The sequence below is a fragment of the Eulemur rufifrons genome, chromosome 19 (genome assembly GCF_041146395.1).
Source record: "Eulemur rufifrons isolate Redbay chromosome 19, OSU_ERuf_1, whole genome shotgun sequence".
In the NCBI taxonomy this organism is placed as follows: Eukaryota; Metazoa; Chordata; class Mammalia; order Primates; family Lemuridae; genus Eulemur; species Eulemur rufifrons.
This window is the reverse complement of record NC_091001.1, coordinates 22,455,888-22,479,006: the sequence shown is the minus strand read 5'-3', so window position 1 is coordinate 22,479,006 and position 23,119 is coordinate 22,455,888. Positions and strand designations below refer to the sequence as shown.

The window sequence follows — 23,119 nt, the reverse complement described above, 5'->3', positions numbered from 1 at the left end:
AGTTAATTCCAACAGCATAAAAGGCCAAATATAAATGATTTATATTTAAACATTTTATTTAACAAACATATACTATAAGTCGCACATATACACATACACACAAAGAGGACTTGAGAAATTTCTCAACATTTAACATTATGCACTAAAAACCACAAGCCATTTATGGAACCACTGCACCTACTAAAGGCTAAATAAATTCTCCATCACAAGAAACACGTGGGCTTTTGTTACTTACAATGTCTTAAGACAACTGGATTACCTGCTTGGCTACCTAGAGATTTCTTGAATCTGACCCACTGGCACGGGTCTAAATACCCAATGCATTTCTTCCTGGCCTTTCATAATGAAATGTTGAAGTCTTTCTTGTTTTATATATATCAAAATCTCCTTTTGTTTCTTAACTAAATGTCAAGAAATGCCAGATATGTCTAGCTTAAACAGGAAACATTCTAGCAAAACCTTTTATAAAGTGAATTTCTGCTTAGCAAATCCTTTTAGTTCATTATTTCCTACAATAAAATAAAAGTTTCTGTAGCTTTTCCTCCAATTTAACAAAAACAATATCTCATGCATAAATGCCACAAACTTTCTTAAAAATGCCATCTATAAAACAAACAATATCATAATAGGTAAAAAGTCATAAAATAAGAGTGATAACACAGTCTGATACCTAGAGACACCTCTATAGGTGCCTCTAACAGGTAATGAACCTCCCTCCACCTTACCTCACCCCCTGTTGTTCCTGTGACCGGCCCCTGAGACTCCAAAATGCATTTCCCACGTTCTTTTTCAGATACAAACCCAACAAACCGAATGGATGCTATAAAAGATGAATTTACCATCTCACATACTAATTTATGTCTCTAATGGCATGAAATAAAGAAGGCTTGTATGTTTTCTAAGGTAACCATTCTTTGCTTTAAGGATGGCACAGTATGAAACTCAGTTTTATCCTAATTAAATGTGAAATGAAATCCTCCAAGTCAAATCACAGATCTGTTTGGTCAGGTTTTATATCTTACCTGTGATGGTATATGTAACTGACGACGACGGCTAACAGACATAAGAGGAGAATGATGGCAGTCGTATAAACCACGGGATGCAAGAGACTGGCTGCCTGGGTGTACAGTTCAGATCCTGTCAAATCCTGAGAGGAACAAGAAAGAATCATTCTAACAGCACTTTTCTGGACATGTAACTACTGAGATTTTTTTGAGTGACTAAAACACACCGGTAATCCAAAATTCTGGCCTTTGCGTCTCTTCATTTTATTCAAGAATTAATGTTTCATGCTATTTTCCTCACACATTACTTAGCTTTCCTGATTTCCACTGTGTTATCTGCGTGGCACACTCTCATTCTATACTGGACCATCTACTTTATAACTTTGACCACCGGCAATGCTATGAAGGTAATGGAGAGAGAACAGCAGCCCATGGGTAGGTGATTCAGAAAGGGCAACCACAGACCTCATCCTTTCTAATGCCCTTCCAGCCCCCTTATCGCTCTGCATATTCGCTAGCTGCTAAGGCACGACAAGAGCAGCATCTCCAAGCCTACCAAACCTAAACAGACCTCTCTGACCATCGGTAGTCCAGTTGAACTTTAGATCCACAACTACAAATGGACTAAACACTGTGCAAGGTGCTGGAGACATGGTGGTAAGACAGGGTTCCTGCCCTAGAAGAGCTGAAAGTCACAGGAGAGAGAGATGCACATTCAGATCACAACAGTATGTTTGATGAAGATAGGCACAGAACAGTTATGAGAGCAAAGAGGAAGAGCCCTGTAAAAACTCAAAAATCAATAAACAATAATAGCAAGTCACTTACAGAGCATTGACGGTGTCCAGCACTTTACATAGAGTAATGCTATGAGCCCATTTTATAGCTTGAAAAGCTGAGGCACAGAGAAGTTAAGTGCTTGAGGACTAGATGCAAAGGAGCTTGGCTGTCGAGCCTCTGCTCTCAAACACAATGTGGACACTGCCTCGCTAAAATGCAAACAACGGACATCTTAATGTTACATTCCTTATAAAGGACCAAAGCAGGCTGGGAAGACACCTCCACCCTGGCCACCATGCCATAAAACTGGGGATGTGGGAGTCAAAACTGTGGGTTTGCTGAATCCCTTCACTAAATTCACTTTCTGCACTGACTCTTACAGCTACAAAGTGATAGCTGGATGTGGAAGGAGTCCACAGTGGATGTTATCCCAAATCAGGCAGCTCTTGAGATAATATCTGAAACAAGAAAAGCTAGACGGAAAAGAGCAAATGGGTGAAACCATACAAGAAAATGGAAGATGGCCTCAACAGAGTAGGGAGGGAAGGGACAAGTTTTCCCAGGGAAGAACTGGAAGTTGACAACATATATTAAATAACTATAGATCTAAAAAGATCATATCAGGACACCTTAACAAATATTGAAGAGTTAATGACAAAAATCACAATAAATAAGAAGCTGGAGATGAAACAAAACCAATTGAATTTCAACTGGAATGTTCCACTACACTTTGATGAGCCTCAAACTTGTAAGTCATCTATTTACTTGGCAAATGTTAACTGGGTGTCACCACGGCCAGGTGTGGGGCCAAGCACCAGACACGCAGGAACAGAACATGGTCCACATCCTCAGAGCGCTCACAGTCTGGAAACTAAGTACATGACAGGGAAAACACAGAAAAGCCTATCAAGACCAAATCTGAGCAAACTGCCTTTGTGAGATGCCCACAATACTAGTCCCTGGTACGTGGCCTCAAGCTATTTGCATCCTGTTAAAAGTCCATAATACTGGTGGGAAAATTCAAAGAATGTCGAGGCAATGAAAACCAGTGAGACACTAATAAGAACAGACACGTCTGCCCTTGATTTCTATGAAAAGCTTCTACTCCAGCGTAGAATTAATAATTGAGGATAAACTTTCAATACCGAGGATTTAGCCTCCAGATTTCTTTCATGCACTGCCTGCGTTAGATTACTGTAGGGAATGTTCAACAACACGCTGCCACGTATTAGCTACACGATGTACCTCACTATAAAACAGGGACCCCACCCATCACCTTGAGGGGTCGGGAGGAGGGGCAGAAGGAAGGGGTGTAAAAGTGCCTTCCACAGCCCTTGGCAGAGAGTAACGAAGCATGGGAGCTGGATATCAACTCATAAGACACCAGACTAAGTGCCAATTTAATTCTCAAAACGTGCTGCACGTAATAGTCAAGTTTAAAAGAAATCAGTATTTTTCAAAAGCCAAACAAATGTGACACAGAGTGAGAAAGCAAGTGGATGGTGAAACACAGGGCAATAATCCTCAAATTGCCAAGCAATGACTGAGGAGGCATGAGCACCACCATCGTGGTCACACAGAACACTGCTTCCATGGAGGCATTTTTTTCCCTCAAGATTTTTTTTATTGGTACATAATAATTGTGCATAGTTATGGGGCACATGTGATATTTTGATACGTACATACAATGTGATGACCAAAGCAGGGTAATTAGGATATCCACCACCTCAGACACTGATCATTTCTGTGTTGAGAATATCCTAAATCTTCTAGCTAATTTTGAAATACACCATAAATTATTGTTCACTACAGTCACCCTACTGTGCTATCAAGCACTAGAACTTACTCCTTCTATCTAACTGCATTTTGTGCCCATTAACCAAATTCTCTTCATTCTCCTCACCACCCCTTCCCTTCCCGGCCTCCGGTAACCACCATTCTACTCTCTACCCCCATGAGGCCCACTGTTAGCTCCCACATACGAGTGAGAAGACACATTTGTCTTTCTGTGCCTGGCTTATTTCACTTAACAAATTGTCCTCCAGGCTCATCCATTATTGCTGCAAAGGACGAGATTTATTTTTTTTAATGGCTGAATAATCATTTTATATATATACACATATATGTATATATATTACATTTTCTTGGTCCATTCATCTGTTGACAGATACTTAGGAACACTTCTATATCTTGGCTATTGTGACTAGTGCTGCTAGTCACAGTAAACATGGGAGTGTAGATATCTCTTTGACATAACTGATTTTACTTCCTTTAGATATATACCCAGCAATGAGACTGCTGGATCATATGGTAGTTCTATTTTTAGTTTTGTGAAGAACCTCCCATACCATTTTCCATAAAGGTCTGTATGAACTTGCATTGCCACCAATGGTGTATGAGAGCTCCCCTTTCTCTGCATCCCCGCCAGCATGTTATTTTTTGCTTTTTTGATAATAGCCATTTTAACTAGGGTGAGATGATATCTCACTGTAGCTTTGATTTGCCTTTTCCTGATGATTAGTGATGGTGAGCATTTTTTCACATACGCATTGGTTTGTATATCTTCTTTTGAGAAATCTCTATTCAGATCATTTGCCCATTTTTTATATCAAATTACTTGTTTTTTGATGTTATAGTTTTTTGTTACAGTTTTGATGTTTAGTTCCTTATATATTCTGGTTATTAATTCCACAGGGGCATTTCTGACCTGCCCACATGGAAAGAGAACCCCTGTTGAAAAACTGACCTAGAAAAAGATATAAAAGACCAGATAATAAATATTTTAGGCTCTGCAGGCCAAGAGGCAAATTGAGACTATTATGCAGGTACTTATTAACCATTTAAAATATAACTGTTTAAAAATTTTGAAGCCATTCTTAGCTTTTCTACCTTAAAACAAACAAATAAACAAAAAAAAGACCACTGGAGCTGGCTAGATTGAGCAATATAAAATAATATAAGACGATTTAAGACAATTGAGAACTTTAAGATATCAGGATAGTGAACAAACTAAAGATCAACAATGATAGAAATAAAGCAGAAATCTGAATCAACTTATTTACAATTACAGTAGTAAACAAATACAAACTTTATGATAATATAACACTGCTAAACACACTGTACAAAAATGGTGCTATGAGACACCTGTCAGTAGAAAAAGTAAATAGGAAAACCCTCTGCCATCTGGCACTTACACGATGACCGTCCATCACAAAGTGGTGATCTTAGTTACCCTTCTATGTGATATAAAGCTTACTAAAATAACTAAAGCTAGGAAGTGAAAAATAAAGTTCTCCACAGATGTCAACTGAACCAATGCAGAGAAAATTAGAACATCTGAAAGTTTGTTCAAAATCACAAAGATAATCATTATTAAGGTCTCTAATAAATGGAAGAAGAGTTCTTGAAACTGTTTACCTGATAGACAGAGATTCATATATTTATAAGAGTTACTTCAAGCCTGAGAATTACTAAACATAAAATCAGTGGAAGTTTTCAATAACTCATTATCATTTCAATATAAGAATAATTAAAGCCAACAATTATATAAATTCACCAGGATCTGAACAATGGAAGGAAATCCAAACAGACTATGACTTCTATGTTGCTTTTTTCCCCCTTAAGGAACAAAGAAGAATAATCTAAAGATTTTATTCTCCCTACCTCCCACCATACACAAAAATCAATCCCAGTCAAATTGTGACCTAAATGTGAAAAGTAATATATATTAAATCTTCTAGAAGAAAACAAAGGAGAAGATCTTCATAATCTTTGGATAGGAAAAGATTTCTTAAATAGGATATTAAAAGTACTAACTTAAAAAAAAAAACTAAGACATTGGACTTCAGAAAAATTAAGAAACTGTTCTTAAAAGGACATCATTAAGAGGAAAAGAAAAAAGGCACAGACTGGGAGAAGATATTTGTAACACATAAATCCAACAAAGACCTCCTATTCAGAACCCATATTCTGATAAATCTGTAAGAAAACAACAGACAACCAAATTAAAAATAGGCAAGACTTGAGCAGGAACGTCACAAAATGGGCTACCAAAAACCACCAATGAGAAAATAAAGAGGTACTCAACATCGATAGTCACCAGAGAAATGCAAATTAAAACTACAATAATATATCACAATACTACTACCAGAAGACTAAAATTAAAGACTGACAATACCAAGGACTGGCGAAGATGTGGAGCTACTGGAACTCTCATCACTGGTGAGTCTGTAAACCAACATATCCACTTTGGTCAACCATGTGACATTAGCTATTAAAGCTAAACATATGGACAGCCTACAACTCAGCAATTGCACTCCTGAATGTACATGTCCATCGTAAAGCAATATATGCATATTCACAGCAGCTTCTTCTTGATAGCCGAAACCTAGAAACCGAAATGTTCATCAATAAAAAAATGAAGAAACTTTGGTATAGTCATACAATGGACTATTACAGGGCAATGAAAAAGAACTGCTGCTCCATGCAAAAACAAAGATAACTCTCACCAATGAAATGCTAGGCAACAAACCAGACACAAAAGAGTACATACTGTACAATTTCAATTACATAAAGTATAAGAACAGGCAAAACTTATTTATGGTGACAGACATCAGAAGGGGGGATATCTCTTGAGACGGTAGAAGGAACTGACTAGCAAGAAACACAGGAGTACTACCGAGCTCTCTAGTATAAATCTTGATCTTAACAATGGCGAAAGTGTATATTCCTATATAAAAATATCAACAAGCCATACACTGAATATTTGTGCACTTTGCTCCACAGCTCACTTTAATAAGAAAGGAAAAAGAGTTGATCCCTTTGATTATCAATTCCACTTCAGAGAATTTATCCTGCAGAGACCCTATTATACATACAAAATGACACTGTATAAGCAAACTATTAGAAACACAACAGAGAAATATCTAAATAAATTATGGTAGAGACATAAAATAGTATTCAGAAAGAAAAAAGAATAAGAAAGTTTTTTAATACTGATTTGAGAAGATTTTAGAAAGAAGATTTAGTAGAGTGATTAAGAACAGGACTGCCTGAATTCAAATCCCAATTGCAAAACTAGCTTTGTGGGCATGGCCTTTAACCTCTCTATGCTTCAGTTTCCACATCTGTAAACTAGGGGTGATGATAAGAGTATTCATGAGATTGTTACAAAGACTAAATTAGTTAATGCATGTAAAGACATCAGAAAAGTGCCTGACATATAAGGGCTTATTAAAGATTAGCCATCACCACCACCACCATCATCATCTTCTTTTAGATACAACATCATCGTCATTATCATCATCCTAGTTAAGATATATTGTTCCACAGAAAAAAGCATGGTTTAAGAATAATGTAATGTGGGGAGGGCGGGGACGGGTATATACATACATAATGAGTGCGATGCACACTGTCTAGGGGATGGACACGCTTGAAGCTCTGATTCGTGGGGGGGGCAAGGGCAATATACGTAACCTAAACTTTGGTACCCTCATAATATGCTAAAATAAAAAAAAAAAAAAAAAGAATAATGTATATAGCATTGTAACCAACCTCTGTGCAAAAACGGGAGAAAATAAGACTATATATTCCTTTTATTTCAAAATACACAAAAGTCTCTTCAACAATATTGTGAGAAACTAACAGTAGTTACCTACGACTGTGATGGCAGAGAGGGGTGCGATGCACACTGTCTAGGGGATGGACACGCTTGAAGCTCTGATTCGCGGGGGGGGCAAGGGCAATATACGTAACCTAAACTTTGGTACCCTCATAATATGCTAAAATAAAAAAAAAAAAAAAAAGAATAATGTATATAGCATTGTAACCAACCTCTGTGCAAAAACGGGAGAAAATAAGACTATATATTCCTTTTATTTCAAAATACACAAAAGTCTCTTCAACAATATTGTGAGAAACTAACAGTAGTTACCTACGACTGTGATGGCAGAGAGGGGTGAGGATTCAAGTTTACACTGAACATTAGTGGGTAGAAATAATTATAACATTTGATCCATGTGAATATAGTACCTATTTAAAAAACATTTAAACAACATTGCTAGCATTCATGTTTAATTACAGCGTAAATAAAACCAAAGTTTGCTTTCATTCAGCATGTTTTATATAAACAAATTTAAAAGCATCATTAGAAAAAAAGAAACAAGTGAGTGCTCTCCAGTTTCACATTTCTAGGGGTATACAACAAAAGGGAATCCAGGTATAGAAATTATTTTATCTTCACTACTACTGATTAAAGTAATAACTGCTACATGGCATGAACCTAATCATTACCCTACTTTCTATTCAGTTGTGTTTGCTTTTTCTTACTGACACCAGCTCCTTTAACTCTTCCTGCCCCAGGTGGCTATTTTTGATCATATCATTCATGCAAACCTTATTTGTTTAACTTCTTTCTCTAGTTCCCTTAGTATATAATTGATTTTAGCAGGATGCATACTGAACCAAACTATGGCATTTATTCCAGACTTATGAGCACATATATTCTTTATGTCTATTTGTTTTTTGATACAAAATTATTTAAAAACACATTGAAAAAAGTTTTATGGACTATATCCCAAGATAGGAATTTAAACTTGTTACAGAAAATGATATAAAGATGGTATTCAAGAAAAATAACATTTTATTTATTCTTAAAAAAAATTAATATAAGAAAAAATGTTGATTTCCAATTTTTAAAAGATGTTTCTTCTATCTTAGACATAACTTAAGAGTGCGTATGATTTCATTAACTTTGTCTTTGTCAATTTGCAACTCTAACTTCCATATATTGTCAACAATTTCAGATACATTTCACTTTGCTGCCTCTAGGTGGCACAGTTACATCTAAGAAAAGGAAATGAGTATTCTCTGGAAATAAATAGAGAAGAATTTTAAGTGCTGTATTTTAGCTTTAAAGAATTGTGTTATTACATTTCTTAAATGATTAAAAGTCTGAAAGATAAAAGAATAACTTATTCCTTCCAGAAAAGGATTATACTAATTTAAATAGTTTAGAAGAATAGCTAGGAAGTTCAAAAAAATGCTTTAAACTAGTATTAGATTAAAAAAAAATAAGTTTCACATGCTACAGTATCATAGTGAAGCTTATAAAATACCTTTTTTTGTGTTTTGTGTTTCATTTATTTTGCGCAACTTATTCTAGTTAACTATTCTATAAATTTTATACAATGTATCTATTATTTCTCTTTCAGTACATCAGAATTTCAGATAATTTTATACTCAAAACCTGAATAAGAAAACTTTTAAACTAAAAGGGAAAATGCCTCATACTTTAATGAATGCTTTATGCTTTAATTTAAAAGGTCAACACAAAATAACAAAATGTGAACATACAGAAACCAGACCCAGACTTACAGTAATCAAGACACCTTTCATTTATGAAGAGAATTTCATAAACTATCAATACTAACGGTAAGCCCAAAAGGATTAAAAAAAAAAACCTATACAAATACAGCTCAGTCTTGAGATAAATAACATCCATGTTCAATTATGTTGCTTGCAGTTATATAAAATGCTTAATGATGTCACTGAAAAGATAATCCTTTTGCTCTGTGAATCTACTCACTTCTCTGCCTGCTTGACCAGCGTACTGGGGAAGATACAGGAAATAGAGCAGCAAAAAAAATCAAAAAAGAGTTGAGGAAAATTTATTATAAATCAGGCTTACTTCAAGATCATTTCTCATGGTAAATACTATTCTGTTTTTTTAAGAAAAGGAAAATTCACAAAATGTAAAATACATCATGTTTCAAGATTAGTATTTTGACAAAATATTGTCTAGATAACAGGTTTACAGCTGGAATCAGAAACAGAAGCATAGAGGTCCTCACACTCAGGCTAACCTCAAACTATTTCTGGGAAATGTCTTTTAGACTAATCAGTAATTCCTTCCACTACACTCTAAATGTACTCCATGATGTCAGTATCTTATAATAATTATAATGTAAAATAACAACTAGCATGGTTAATTTCATAATTATCTGCTCAGGAGTCAGATTCACTTAAATATCTCATTAATAAAAAGACCTGTTCCTGTATGTTAATAACTATTTTACCAAAAAGAATACAGGTTGAGTATCCCTAATCCAAATATCCAAAATCCAAAATACTCCAAAATCCAGAACTTTTAGAATGGTGACATGACACTCAAGGGAAATACTCCTTGGAGCATTTCAGTTTTCAGATTTTCAAATTAGGTATGCTGAACCAGTAAGAATAATGCAAATATTCCAAAATCCAAAAAAATCCAACATCTGAAACACTTCTGATCCCAAGCATTTCAGAGAAGGGATACTCAACCTCTAATAGGTGTTAACAATGGGAAGTAGCAGAAAACAACAGTAGGTCGACTGGCATTACAATAGGAAAGATATTGTTTGTGTCAACACTGTCACCTGCACTGACAAAACTGAAATTATCACCATTAATTTTAAATTCAAATAGAGTCTAATAATTATGACATAGAGTGGGAAACGTCCTAGATGGTAAAGGAAGAAAATCACTACTCACTATTTACCCCTGAGCAAATAAATCACTCTTTCTGGGTAGAGAGAATTTGACTACATAGACCCAAGATCTCTCCAAGTTTTAAGGTCAAAGAATTGATTCACTTATAAGGTTTATTGAAATTTCCTATACAAAATTCTATCCCATACATTTCACTTGGTGGCAACTCAATTTCCCTTAATAATCAGTACTACCCCAAACATCACCTCTTACATAAGTAAAGGTTGTACATTATGTTAAATTTTTTTTTTAAAGTCTTCATTTGAGCTTAGTTATGCATTGGGAAAAACTGGAATACTTAGTGTTTATGCATTAACAAGTGCCATACCATTAACACAGCGTAGTTACTAAGGGAGTAGCACTGAATCGTAGTGATATTTTCATCTGAGTGGAGTATATGGCACCCATCTGACTTCCAGCCTCCTTGTCCATTCAGCAAATTGAAATCCCACTGGGCTGCAACAGCATCTGCTCCATGCGCGATTCGACGCAGTGTCACATTAACTGGGATGTGGTGGGTATCTACGTTCATACCATCTGGAGAAAATGGGAAATAAAAATGTTTCTGAAACAAACTTCATAAACAATTAAATGTCAACTTGTACACTAATGGGTAGTCTGTAAGATCTTTTTTCACTAGTGACTCATTAAAAAGAGAAAGAACAAAAGCAAGCATTTTTAGGAGAACAGTCAACTACAAAGCCACATTGTCCAGTGGCTACAGGGTAACAGGTAGCACACACACAGACCTATTTTGGTGAGAATCACGGGGGTAACCACTGTGCGCCGCTTTCCATCATCAGCCAGATTTGTTGAATTTCCAGTGGCTGGAAAAAGCTTTCCATTGCGGAATGCAATGAGCTGAAGCTTATAGACAGAGTCATCGGTTGGTCTGACTTCTCTTTTTTGCTTTGGTGAGAAAAGGGAAGGAGGAAGCTGGATAGAAGCCTCCACAATAGTATTCTGAAAATACACATATAAAAAGGAAAAAAAAAAAAAGAAAAAAAAACGTTGCTGTATTAGTAGGTAGAAACCAGAAAAAAAATATCAGATAATTACAAAAGTTTTTCTGATTATATGTTGAATGCATTTTAAAAAATTGTATACATAAAATTTAATAGTTAAAAACATACCAGCTAAGTGAAATGTCAGAGCACCACATAACAGCATAGATCAAGAGTAGAAAATACAAATCCAAACTCTACTTCAAAGAGTTAAGCAAGTAAACAAGGAGATTATTTCTAATTACAAAGTTAATTTTCCCATGACAGCATATATTGCTGAAGTAGATAGCATTAAACAGATCAAGGATCTTAGTGATCACCCTGTATCAATTTTACATGTCAAAATATAGTAAATAAGCACAAATGTAGCATAGCACAAATGTTAGTATAATTAATTTGGGCTTATGGAACTTTAAGGTGATTTATGATGAATTCAAACAATCAAACAACAAAAGAATAAAATTATGCAAACATAACAGAAATTTAGGTTCAGCGAACTCTTAGCAGAAGTTTCTTTGAGACCAAGAAACATTTAGAAAAACAATAACGAACAAGAACAACTGAAAATGCTGACTGATCGCTGAATGTTTTTCAGATTTCTTTCTTGGGGATTTTTAAATTATAAATTATTCAGAATGCAATAAAAAATCTATATACCAAGGAAGCAAACAATTAACTCTCTTTTTAAAAAATTCCTTATCTTAAGAATTTATTACAAAGTCTTTCTCTTGGCCACTAACCTCTCTCCTTCCAATTCAATGTTCATTTTGTCAACAGAATTTCCTCTTAAAAAACAAATCTGATCATGTTATTCCAGGTTAAAAAACACCTTGGTTCTTCAATTTTTATAGAGTACTACCCCCATATCCTAAAAACACCATATAATATGACTAAAATCTATTTCTCAGATCATCTCCTAACACTCACAACTTATACCACAGCCACACTGAGCTTATCAATTTTTGAGTTCTATGTTTTTTCTGTGCCATTGTACACACCGCACAGGACAGTGTCCCCACCTGAAATGCTCCACTGTTATTTTGTCTGGCAGACTCTAAGAACTCGTGCAACAGAATCAAATGGATCAAATAAGACAGGCTAGCAGCCAAGAGCAAGACATTACACAGAGTCCTTAAAATAGGACTTTGGTGGACAATTAATTACATCTCCTCAGTATATTGTTTTTGCAGGTTAGTTGCTCCCTCTTCTGGACTCACACAGCACTGTGCACACAACTCTGTCATAACGAACACTTGCAGCATAACGAACACTTGCAAAACTCACTGCTCCTTTAACTAGAGCAGGAGGATTGAGGGGGATTGGGGGTATTAGACAATCTCATCCACTTCTTGAAATCCCTATATTCATGGTTCCTGACATTTGTATTTGATAATAGCTCACTACTTATGAAATTAACAAAGTCTTACGGCATGTTTATGTTATTTAAAGAAAGGTTCTATTTAAGCAAATGACTGACTTTAGAATTATTTAGCTGCTGTGCTTAGAACAATGTTGGAACATAAGCAGATACCTATAAATATCTTCTCAATGTAAATGTTTTAGAAGTTTGAATACTACTTTTCAATTGAAGATGCCAAGAAAATATTTAGTAGAAATATTTTGCCTAAGAAAATACACAAAAAGGTTTCTGCTATTCTTACAAATATAACATTATGTGAAGGTTTTTTAATAAATTCATTCACTAATCTACTAAATTTCTATTAAGTACATAAATTTCTCGTAAGTACCTAATAACGCATGCCAAGAGGAAAAACATAAACTGATCAATTAGTTACAAGTTCAAAATACTGATAAAGCATTATATAATGGACATTTATTAAAACTTAAGTACTATCAACTTGTGAAATAATTTTGTTGTGACACAAAATGACATGAAAACAAAGCACAGCTCTTTAGGGAAGTAGTAGAAATGATAAATCAAACTGATTTAAAAGAAGTCGTACCTAACATTTTCTAAAACAAAGTTAAAAAAGGAAATAATATCTACACTTTCGAGACATTTAAAAGGTCTTCTATACAAGTTTAAATTTACAAAATCAATCAAAACACAGCAAAGAACAAAATGCCCAGGTGTATACAGACAGATCACTGAGGGACCAGAGCTATGTACTCATGGCTCTTCCATACTTACAGCTTCCAAAACATCCTTCAAAGTCCAACACAATAAAGAATATTACTAAATAATAATTATAGGTTCCCTGGGATATAGAGAGAGTGGCCTAGGGATGCTGGTAAGGCAAACTTTACCTGTTTCAATAATGTTTAGATTTTTATAGTAAGAATACTCATATGGTGCTCGCTTCGGCAGCACATATACTAAAATTGGAACGATACAGAGAAGATTAGCATGGCCCCTGCGCAAGGATGACACGCAAATTCGTGAAGCGTTCCATATTTTTGTAACAATGTCAATGTAAAAAAAAAAAAAAAAAAAAAAGAATACTCATATGGCTGGGCGTGGTGGCTCACACCTGTAATCCTAGCACTCTGGGAGGCCGAGGCAGGAGGATCGCTAGAGGTCAGGAGTTCGAGACCACCCTGAGCAAGAGCGAGACCCTGTATCTACTAAAAATAGAAAGAAATGATCTGGACAGCTAAATATATATATGGAAAAAATTAGCTGGGCATGGTGGCACATGCCTGTAGTCCTAGCTACTCGGGAGGCTGAGGCAGAAGGATTGCTTGAGCCCAGGAGTTTGAGGTTGCTGTGAGCTAGGCTGACGCCACAGCACTCTAGCCCGGGCAACAGAGCAAGACTCTGTCTCAAAAAAAAAAAAAAAGAATACGCATATGTAATTTCTTTAAGAGAAATATTGATCATTATTTATAGAAAGGTTATAAATCTATTGAAAAAAATCACTGTAAAAAACTTACATAATTTGTTACACATACCATGATTATACCTTCTGTCACTTGGCCTGAAGGCAGAGAACATAAAGTTTATAATTTTGTTTAACCATGTATTTATTTTAAAATATATGGATTATCTCAATAAAAATAGATATAAATACAAATATAAATGGATTTACATTTTAGTGCTAACAAATTAGAAAAATCTCTCTTAAGATTCTTTGGGAAATTCCAGTTTTTGTTTTCTCATATTTATTATTGAAAGGCCATGTGCCAAGGAGAGGAGAGCGTGGGATCTGACACAAGAAAGCAGGATTTGGGCCCTGGCCTCAGCATTTAGCAGCTGGTCAACACTCACTGCACAACTGTGTTTAAATTTTAGTCTCATCTGTCAAACACAGCCAATGATCTTTCTGACAAATGGTTGTGAAGACCAAATGGGATCATGACCGGTAAGAGCACAAAAGGCTGAGAAACAGTGGTGATGTTTTTATCACCTTTACTACAGCAGTGTGGAAGATGGTTATCTGGGGACAGGGAGAATGGAAGTGCCTTAAAGTAACTGATTTACCACCATAATCTAGAACTTCGTCATTCTACAATTCAATCTCCGTACTAATTTTAACAGTAAAAACTGATGGAGTACGAACACATTGAAATGAATGCTATCACAGAACTCTCATTTTATTTGCTAAATTCATGTATATTTCACTATTTACAATGACATTAAGCTGAAAAAGGAAATGATAAGAAGCATAATGTCAATTCAAATATATCAACCAGATTTTTAACATCTTTCCTTATGAAAGAATCTGGACTCCCTCTACCATGTAATTAATAAAATTTTCAGAAATCTTAATTTGTTAAAATCTACAGAATTCTAACATGAAAATCAGAATGAGTCAAAGAGCCATCTGACTCAAAATAATAAACTACTAATTTATCCATGCCTTCTTGACTATCTACTTGACTTTGAACAGATAGATATTATATCTAATTATTTTCTTGTGTATAATTAACTGTACACCACCTTTTGATTATCTCACTGCTAATGATTAACAGGGATTATGTTTGCCTTTAGAGTTAATTATTTAACTGTCTTTGCTCATTATGTTTGGCTACTAATTTTATCCAATAATACTTATTGCAGGTTTAGTTGCTCTATGCTTGGCACTATACAGAGCCTAAAGATATACAGTGAAATAAGCTATGGCCCTTGTCCTTGAAATTTCATAATCTAACAATCTAACAACACTACAATAATAATAAAATCTAACATTTATTGATTTATCTCTCTTAATCTTCTCAATAACCCTTCGAGTTAAGTATGATCCCTGTATCAGATGAGGAACTGACATTCAGAGAGGTTAAAGTACTTGCCCACGTTTGCACAGCTGTTAAGGGGGGAGTGGAACATAAACCCAGGCTCTCTGGCTGCAGAGAGACCACGTTCTCAGTCACCATATCACATGGCCTCTCACTATACTCACCTCACCACTGTATCACCTTATAAACTATTCTGGAGAATGAACAAAGCACGATGGGATTGATAGATGATGATTAATTCCATCTGAGGAGGAGGAGGAAGGTACCGTCTAAATGCAATCTTACAGGGAGAGTAGCAGGGATTTCACCAAGCAGGGAAGGACTGAGGGCACGACAGAGGGCAGAAATGAAGGCAAGCAGCAGGAAAATGCATAAGGACTGGCCTGAAAAACTGAAAGGACTTCAGCTGGACTAAAGCCCTTGATGGCTGGGATGAGAGAAGTACGAGATGTTTAAAGAAAAAATGGATGTCTAAATTGTAGTCAAATAAATTTTAAACAATCAATTCTATCTGGATACATTGCAGTTGAACTTAAAACACCAGCTAATTTCCAAAAGCCCTTAATATTACAGTTTACTGAAAATAGTTACTTTTCTTATGCCAACATATCTGAATTATAGGATCAAAAGTGAAAGGAACTACTGTGTTGTGAAAAATGAGAAGGGATTTGTTGGTGCTGTTCCCACAGGAAAAGTGAGGAGGGAGAATGTAACTTAGGAAACGAGGGCGGGAGTAGAGAAGACAGACTCATTGGTATCAAGTAAGATTTCTTAGAGGTGATATTTCTTCTGGGTGTTAAAACAAAATCAAGGAGCTGGGATGGGAGGGGCGGGGCAGAGCAGGGGATTCTACCTGAAAAATTGGCATGAGCCTGGCCTAAGCTGACGAAGCGGCAGGGCAAGTTTGCTTTCACTGGGAGAAGAGGTGGGAAGAATCGTGGGGCAACAGGGCAGATGCCCAACAATGAACCTGCTCCTCAAACAGTGTCCAGAGAAACAGGAGATGTTTATCAGGGGAGGTACAAGGTCAATTTCCATTTATGGTAGATCCAGGGTCAATGTTCACAATATTAACAACCTAAAACAGCACTGACAATCAGAATAGCCTGCACAGAGGGGAAGGCTCCTAGAGGCCCTGTGCTTTGCAGACGGGTGCCCTGCAAGTTGCTGAACAGGGGAAAGGTCTGGGTGGTGTTCCCAAAAGAAGGACCAGCAGGGCTGAGGACTCAGGGGACTGGGGTAGCAGGTATTTGCTAAACGGTAAGAAAGTATTTCAACATTTTACTAACTGGAATGGTTGTATTGATACATGCTGGCCAAATGTCAGCCATAGGTAGACCAATCTATATGAGAAAGATGGATTTTTAAGAAATAGCCTAGACAGGAAATTACAATGGTTTGGGCAATATAGGCTGAGAATCCAAACCAGGTCATGAAGAACAGTTACTTACGAAATATGCAGGACCTACTGCTAACTAAGGACCGATTTTCCTGGGTTTAACTTCACATGCTAGCATATGCTCCCATTTAAAGGTAATGCAATCAATTATTGGGTGTTCAAGTTGTCTAGTTAGTACATTCCAGGGATTAAAAAAAAAGCACAGAATGAGTAAAAATTGCCCTAATATAAAGTGTAAAATGTAAAGAAAATTCTCCGATCAAGTACTAAAGCTTAAGTACATTTACACTGCCAACATTAAAATTATTAACTAATTTTGTGTCATGAAGGATATGTTCTGTCTTCATTCGGTTTCATCGTGTCCATCTATGAAGCATGAATAATAGTGTAATGTGTCCTTGCTCTCTGGCCACAGGATGATCTTAAAGGGATAGAACAGTATGAAGTTGACAAATCTGCGTGTTCATTTAAAGCTTTCTACTTTAGCAGGTAGAAACTCTCCCTATCCAGAGGGGAAGGTTGTGAAATTGATGGAATGTAGGGTTTCATCATTTTTAATCCTTTCCTACCCACTGTGAGCATCTAAGACAGAAGGGGTTCATCAATTTTAAGTGCTCCTCAAAAAACACACACCTCTCTCTCACGGGCTTCTCTGTGTTGCTGTTTCTGTGCCTTTCATGGTATGTTTTTACCAATAAAAGACACAATAAGTAAAGTTGAGCAGGTCTACAGAAGCATGGCTGGGTGCATTGCCTACTCTCCTAGGGCCAAGATTATCAGATAAACCTTGCCAATGTTCCTCTCAGTATACGGTATCAAGTAATTATATTATTATCAGACATTTTGACCCAGCTGAGATTATCTTGGGCAGTTGGGATATTTCTAAATTTAGCAAATTGGCTCTCTTTATGGAAGTCACCAGGGTAAAGTATGTCAAAATACACCATTCTTCATTCATTCACTATTTATTGAGAACTTACAGTGTACCAGAACACCTGTTCAATCAATGACTATGTAGCCATTAAAATGACTGGAATAATACTTGTGATATTATTCAAGGATAAGCCAGAAATAAGGAACGTATTGTGTAATTAAAAGCCACAGAGAACACAATTACATATGACCACACAAAGCCAAATGGGAAAAATGTGGTTCCATTAGGTTGTTAGATTTATGCCTCCCGTTTGCTTCAATGTAGTTTAGTGAAAGACATCTAAATCCCCCATTTTAAAAATCAATAAAAATGCTTTCATTTTGCTTGCTCCAATGAAACACATATTTTTCCCTAAGATATATGACAAATTGCTACCTCTTTGCCAAAAACTTCAGTACACAGGCTGCCTGATTCAATGCCCAGCCTCAGGGCTGACTTCTCCATTAGGCTCTTTCAGCCCAGTGCCAAAGGCCCACAGTACTTTCAGGGGCCCAGAAAACATTTTAATGTCTCAAAATCAGGAGTAAAAAGAAAAACTTGTAGGCTAAAGAAAATCTTTTAATATGCAATAGTAATATACTTGTTTTTATGCCACTGCAGTCATAAAATGTAATTTTTGATATTTTTATATACAGAGAAAGGGGACCAAAAGGCAAAAATGCTTAAAGCCCACGAAAGTCATAACATGGCTCTTCCTGGCCTGAATTTCCTTTAAAACAACAGCAAAAACAGTATCTCCCGACTACCCCCAAAACTTCTAATATGGTTATTTTGCAAAGCAAAACATTTGGAGCACTCTTACTGTACATAGTCCTAAATTATTTTTAATGCAATGTAACGTACCTTTAGCGCCAGACTGGAAAATGTATTTGAAACATTGCATTTAAAGCTCAGCTGCTTATCCAGGTTTCCGTCCGGATCACGTCTCCCATAATCCGAAAGTCCTGTACGGTCAGAGGCTGCCACTTTCTGGAACACGGTACAGGTCATCCCGGTGAAGCCAGAAGCCTTGATGACATAAGCTTCCAGAGCAATATTGGGTGAATACTTCAAAAGTCAATCAAACAGGAGTTATGAACGATTTATAATACAGGGGAAAAGCACTTTCAAATACTTTTCAAACACAAAACACTGTACATAAGCCAAACCAGAAAGCCCAGGTTCTTACTACAAAAACGCTGTAGTAGATAACGGGCAGAATTTAAAAAAAAATAAATAAAAGAAAGACCTTGAAATGAAAAAGATGTCCTAAAATAGAAGGAAGACTGAAGAAGAGGAAAAGAAGAAGCCATGAAGTGTGGAAGATCAGATATAAGTTAGAAGTCAATTAGAAATAATTCGAAGAACATCTTGGAGGAAACTATAAGCTAAAAATGGAAGTTTATTAAAAAAAAAAAATCAGCTAGAGAAATCAGTGGACCTCCTTAATGACCACCTTACAGGAGAAATGCAAATGTATCAGGATTTGGGAAATACACTGAACAGTCACCTTGTTCAACACTGTAGGCCACACTCACTTTTTTCTTTCACAGGGAGATCAAGTTAACTCTTTGCACTAAGTTTCACTGATTAAAACTTTACACAGACTCACTCCAAAGCTGTTTCTTCAGAAAAGGAAGGGAGGAGCTAACTCAAATTATAGGAAAATGAACAGATTTAAAAAGCAAATTAGGTCAGAAAGACGGCACTTGCCCTAGAGGTTTAAAGGAATTCAAGAACAAGACTGAACTGAGGGGTCCACCAAAATGTACGATCTGTCAATACAAACAGCCGCCAGGCCCACACCCTGGAGGACCGCCTGCATTCAGGGCCATCAGTCACAACCACAGCTGGGTGGGCACGAGAAGTGACAAGCTGATGAGACACATGTTCATATCCAGCAAGATGACAGGATTTACTGTAAATTCTAAAGACAACATGGCATCCTCCTTCTCCCTTCAAGGATGATTAAGTGTGTGTCTACCATATAGGCAAGACACCATTCTAGGCACCATATATGGAGATCTTTTTTTTTTTTAAAGTATGAGACTTTGATGTAAGATGCTTAAAATATATTAGAGACATAAGATAAAAATTAAAAAATATAAAAAGGCAGAATGTAAACAAGTCTCATACATGAGGGTAGGAAATACTTAGTGGTTCCCAAACTTTTCCAGAGTAAGAAATTTTTCCATCAGCTTTTGCCTCTCAACGTATACACGGGAAAAAGTTTTATTGAATTATATGTTTTGACTAACAATGTATATTCTAATTTTTTACTGGTCAAAGGCACATATAAATAACCACCAGAGCCTCTATTAAGCAGCAATTATCATAACCAACACATGAAACCTCAGTTAAAAGAAATAAATCTGTCATTTTGAGGCAACCTGAAGCTGTATCACCCTTCCTTATTATATGTAGATGTATAATCTCCTGGAACTCTTTTTTACATGTTAAAATCATGTACAAAACCCCACTGTGACATTTATTATACCTTTGGGTTCTCAGAAGACCCGATAAGGTTCAGAGGGAAGAAGAAGTTCTTCAGGCTGATTAACAAGCAAGGCTGAAGGATGGGATTTAAAATGGGTCTAAATGGCTGGGGAGGACATAAAAATGACAAGCTGGTGTCGAGTAAGGTCATGTGTCTGAGCGGGAAATTACCCTGAACTATGTTGTAAAGACAGCAGCCATAATGGGCCTCCATTTTATTTTTTGGTCAGGAAAGTAATCCTCAACATAATTGAGCAAAAGCAGCAATAAAACACGGTCTCATCAAAAAAGACCTCAGAAATCAATGGAAAAATAGTAATCTCAAATTGTATAAAATCACAGGAGTAAACTGTAGAATATTCTATACGACGTGAGCCTGCTAAAATAATTAGGAAATGAAAATCATGGACGAGATCAACATTTGACTGCTAAGGGAAAAACACAGTATTTGCCATGGTTTACCACATTTTCTTAGGACAGAATGTAAGCAGCACACACCAAGAAATTTACAAGAGTTCAATTTAGCGTAAATAAAATTTAATACTATTTAATTGAATGATCATTACTTATTAATAACTCATTATCCCAAGAGTGGGATTGACTGAAAATGCCAATAGCTTCCCATGTGTTGGAGGGCATCCCAGTTCTCTTTTGAGGCTGAAGCCTGGGCAAGCCATCAGGCATTCTCCCAAAACATCCTTCAGGGCCCATGACAGAATGTATTGGCTCAGATATGAGTGCCAGTGGGGTAATACTGTAGTGTTCCAATTTTCATAGTAAAAATGGTTTCAGTGGATTAGATGGTGAAAACTATTCAAATTACAGAGTAACAAAATGTTTTCCAGTTAGCAAGAAAACACTACTCAAAAGCAAAATTAACTTTTAAAATGTCTGAGAAAGGGAAATTCTGTAATAACCAGCAGTAAGAGAAAACACCCGCCCCATAAAGGAGAAGAGACCTGTATCTCTTTGGGGTTAGAGTTCCTTTAAATGCATTTTTTCCCTTGGAAGTCAATGGTAATGTTACACTTACTGTTGAATAAACATGAGCGCCATTGGCCAGCCGGTATGTGGCGACACGCTGCAGACACTGGACGATTCTACTGCAGGCTTTAGCTTCCCTCTGTGCCAGCCACAGGACACGCTCATCAGCCAACATGATGTTACTTGCAATGTCAACCATCACATCGCCCAGCTAGGAGTGCAGGAGAAAGAAGAAAGATCTTTCAAACCAACACAGGCTGCTTTGTAGAATCGAAATCCTAATGAGACAGTGAGAATGGCTTCAGACTAAATTTTCATAGGAAAACCCAACAGGCACTTTCCTTGTTTCTCATTGAAACATCTTCAGATATGAACAGCACCTTCAATTACAGCCATTTGGTAACATTTAGCTCAAAACTGTGTACTCCAGTAGCCACCACGTCTCTGCTGAAAGAACTGTAGTACATATTGCAAAGGGAGAAAAGGAAAGGCAATTGGACTAATTATTAGAGAAGGAAAAGATGTCATATGATCTCAGAATAAAAAGACTGCAACTCTTTGTCCAGAAAACCATTTATATATACTTCTTTTTGTGTAAGGATTAGCTTAAATCAGACTCTATTATCATGAAGAAATACACACTTTCTACCTCTTTAGTCTCCTGTCACGTTCAAAATCCTAGCCACGTCCAACTACCAGGAGTTTCCTGTATTTGTTGTGTGATCTCACAACTCTGTCCCTGGTATATGTGGTTTCTTCTACTTAGATGAACTTCTTCCCTTTCTCCCAACTCAATGAATGATTTAAGATCCAGTGCCCTGAAATAAATGAATTCTAAGAGATGCTCACTTTTCCACTGCTTGTTTTACTTGTTTCATTTATGAAACAAGTAAAAGCATCATAGATGCTTTGCATTAGCTCTCTTCTTCATAACTTACAGATGTAAACATCTGTCAGGCAATGCTAGTGAAAAGTCGACTGACTACTGTTTGCTGTGACTTGTATGTCCCACCTCAGAGAAACGCACTGAAGTTCAGGGCTAACGAGACATACCGGTGTCGGTGTCGAGAGGGTTTTGTACTGAGCAGAATGTTCATGAGGGGGAGATCTGTGGCAGAAACAACAACAAAAACAGTCCAGAGGCAGGATCAGAGGATTTGCAGCTGGCTGCTCCTCTAATCAAGAAGTAAGCAGTAAAAGGCATTAAGCCCCAACGCCAAGCCAGAAAGCCAGGGCTGTGTTAACAGATGTCTTTTGATCATCCCAGAAGATCCCAACTGAGATTTCAATCCTGTTCTGCATTCAAGACACTCATAAGATGCATAATTAAAAGGGCTAAGGTGGGCTGGAAGATGTTCACTCCATCCCACCCTGGTTCACTTTACAAAGAAGATGGTCTGTGGAAATCCACCAGATCCCAACCCTAGAACCATGGGGCAAAGCAACTACAACAAGTTCAGGGGTGAGGAACAGAGCTTCAAATGCTGGCCACGACCTGGGCTGGAGACTTCACCTGTCCACCTCTCTAGAATAACAGTCCCGCCTTTTCTGAATATTGTGAAGATTAAATTCTAATAATAAATACAAAGTTTCTGAAACCATGCCCGGCACTCAAAAAATGTTGGCTCTTCTTGTTATTTTATTGCTTCTTTGTTGTTGTTTTTTTTCCCCACCATTTCAATCCCAAAATAGGCTTCTTTTTTAAGATGACAGGCTCCTGAAGAAGTGGGAAGAGGGTTGCATTTTTAAGTCTGTGTTCATATATAAACAGGACCAATGCACCCAACAAAACTGCCTTTCACCCTCTGTAAAGTCT

General features: G+C 36.6%; 1 protein-coding gene and 1 non-coding gene across 2 annotated transcripts in view; one reads left to right on the top strand and one right to left on the bottom strand.

Moving 5' to 3' along the window:
• The window catches only part of ADGRA3 (adhesion G protein-coupled receptor A3), a 113,341-nt gene that overhangs the window by 13,387 nt on the left and 76,835 nt on the right, over positions 1-23,119 (bottom strand). Inside the window, exons 11-15 of the mRNA XM_069495362.1 lie at positions 21,353-21,514; positions 18,688-18,891; positions 11,060-11,273; positions 10,639-10,847; positions 1,023-1,147 (exon numbers count right to left, since the gene is read on the bottom strand). Coding sequence (XP_069351463.1) covers positions 1,023-1,147; positions 10,639-10,847; positions 11,060-11,273; positions 18,688-18,891; positions 21,353-21,514 — 914 coding nt within the window. The remainder of the gene's footprint in view (positions 1-1,022; positions 1,148-10,638; positions 10,848-11,059; positions 11,274-18,687; positions 18,892-21,352; positions 21,515-23,119) is intronic.
• On the top strand, positions 13,628-13,734 carry LOC138400353 (U6 spliceosomal RNA). The gene has a single exon (XR_011236250.1). It is a non-coding gene; the product is annotated as a U6 spliceosomal RNA (small nuclear RNA).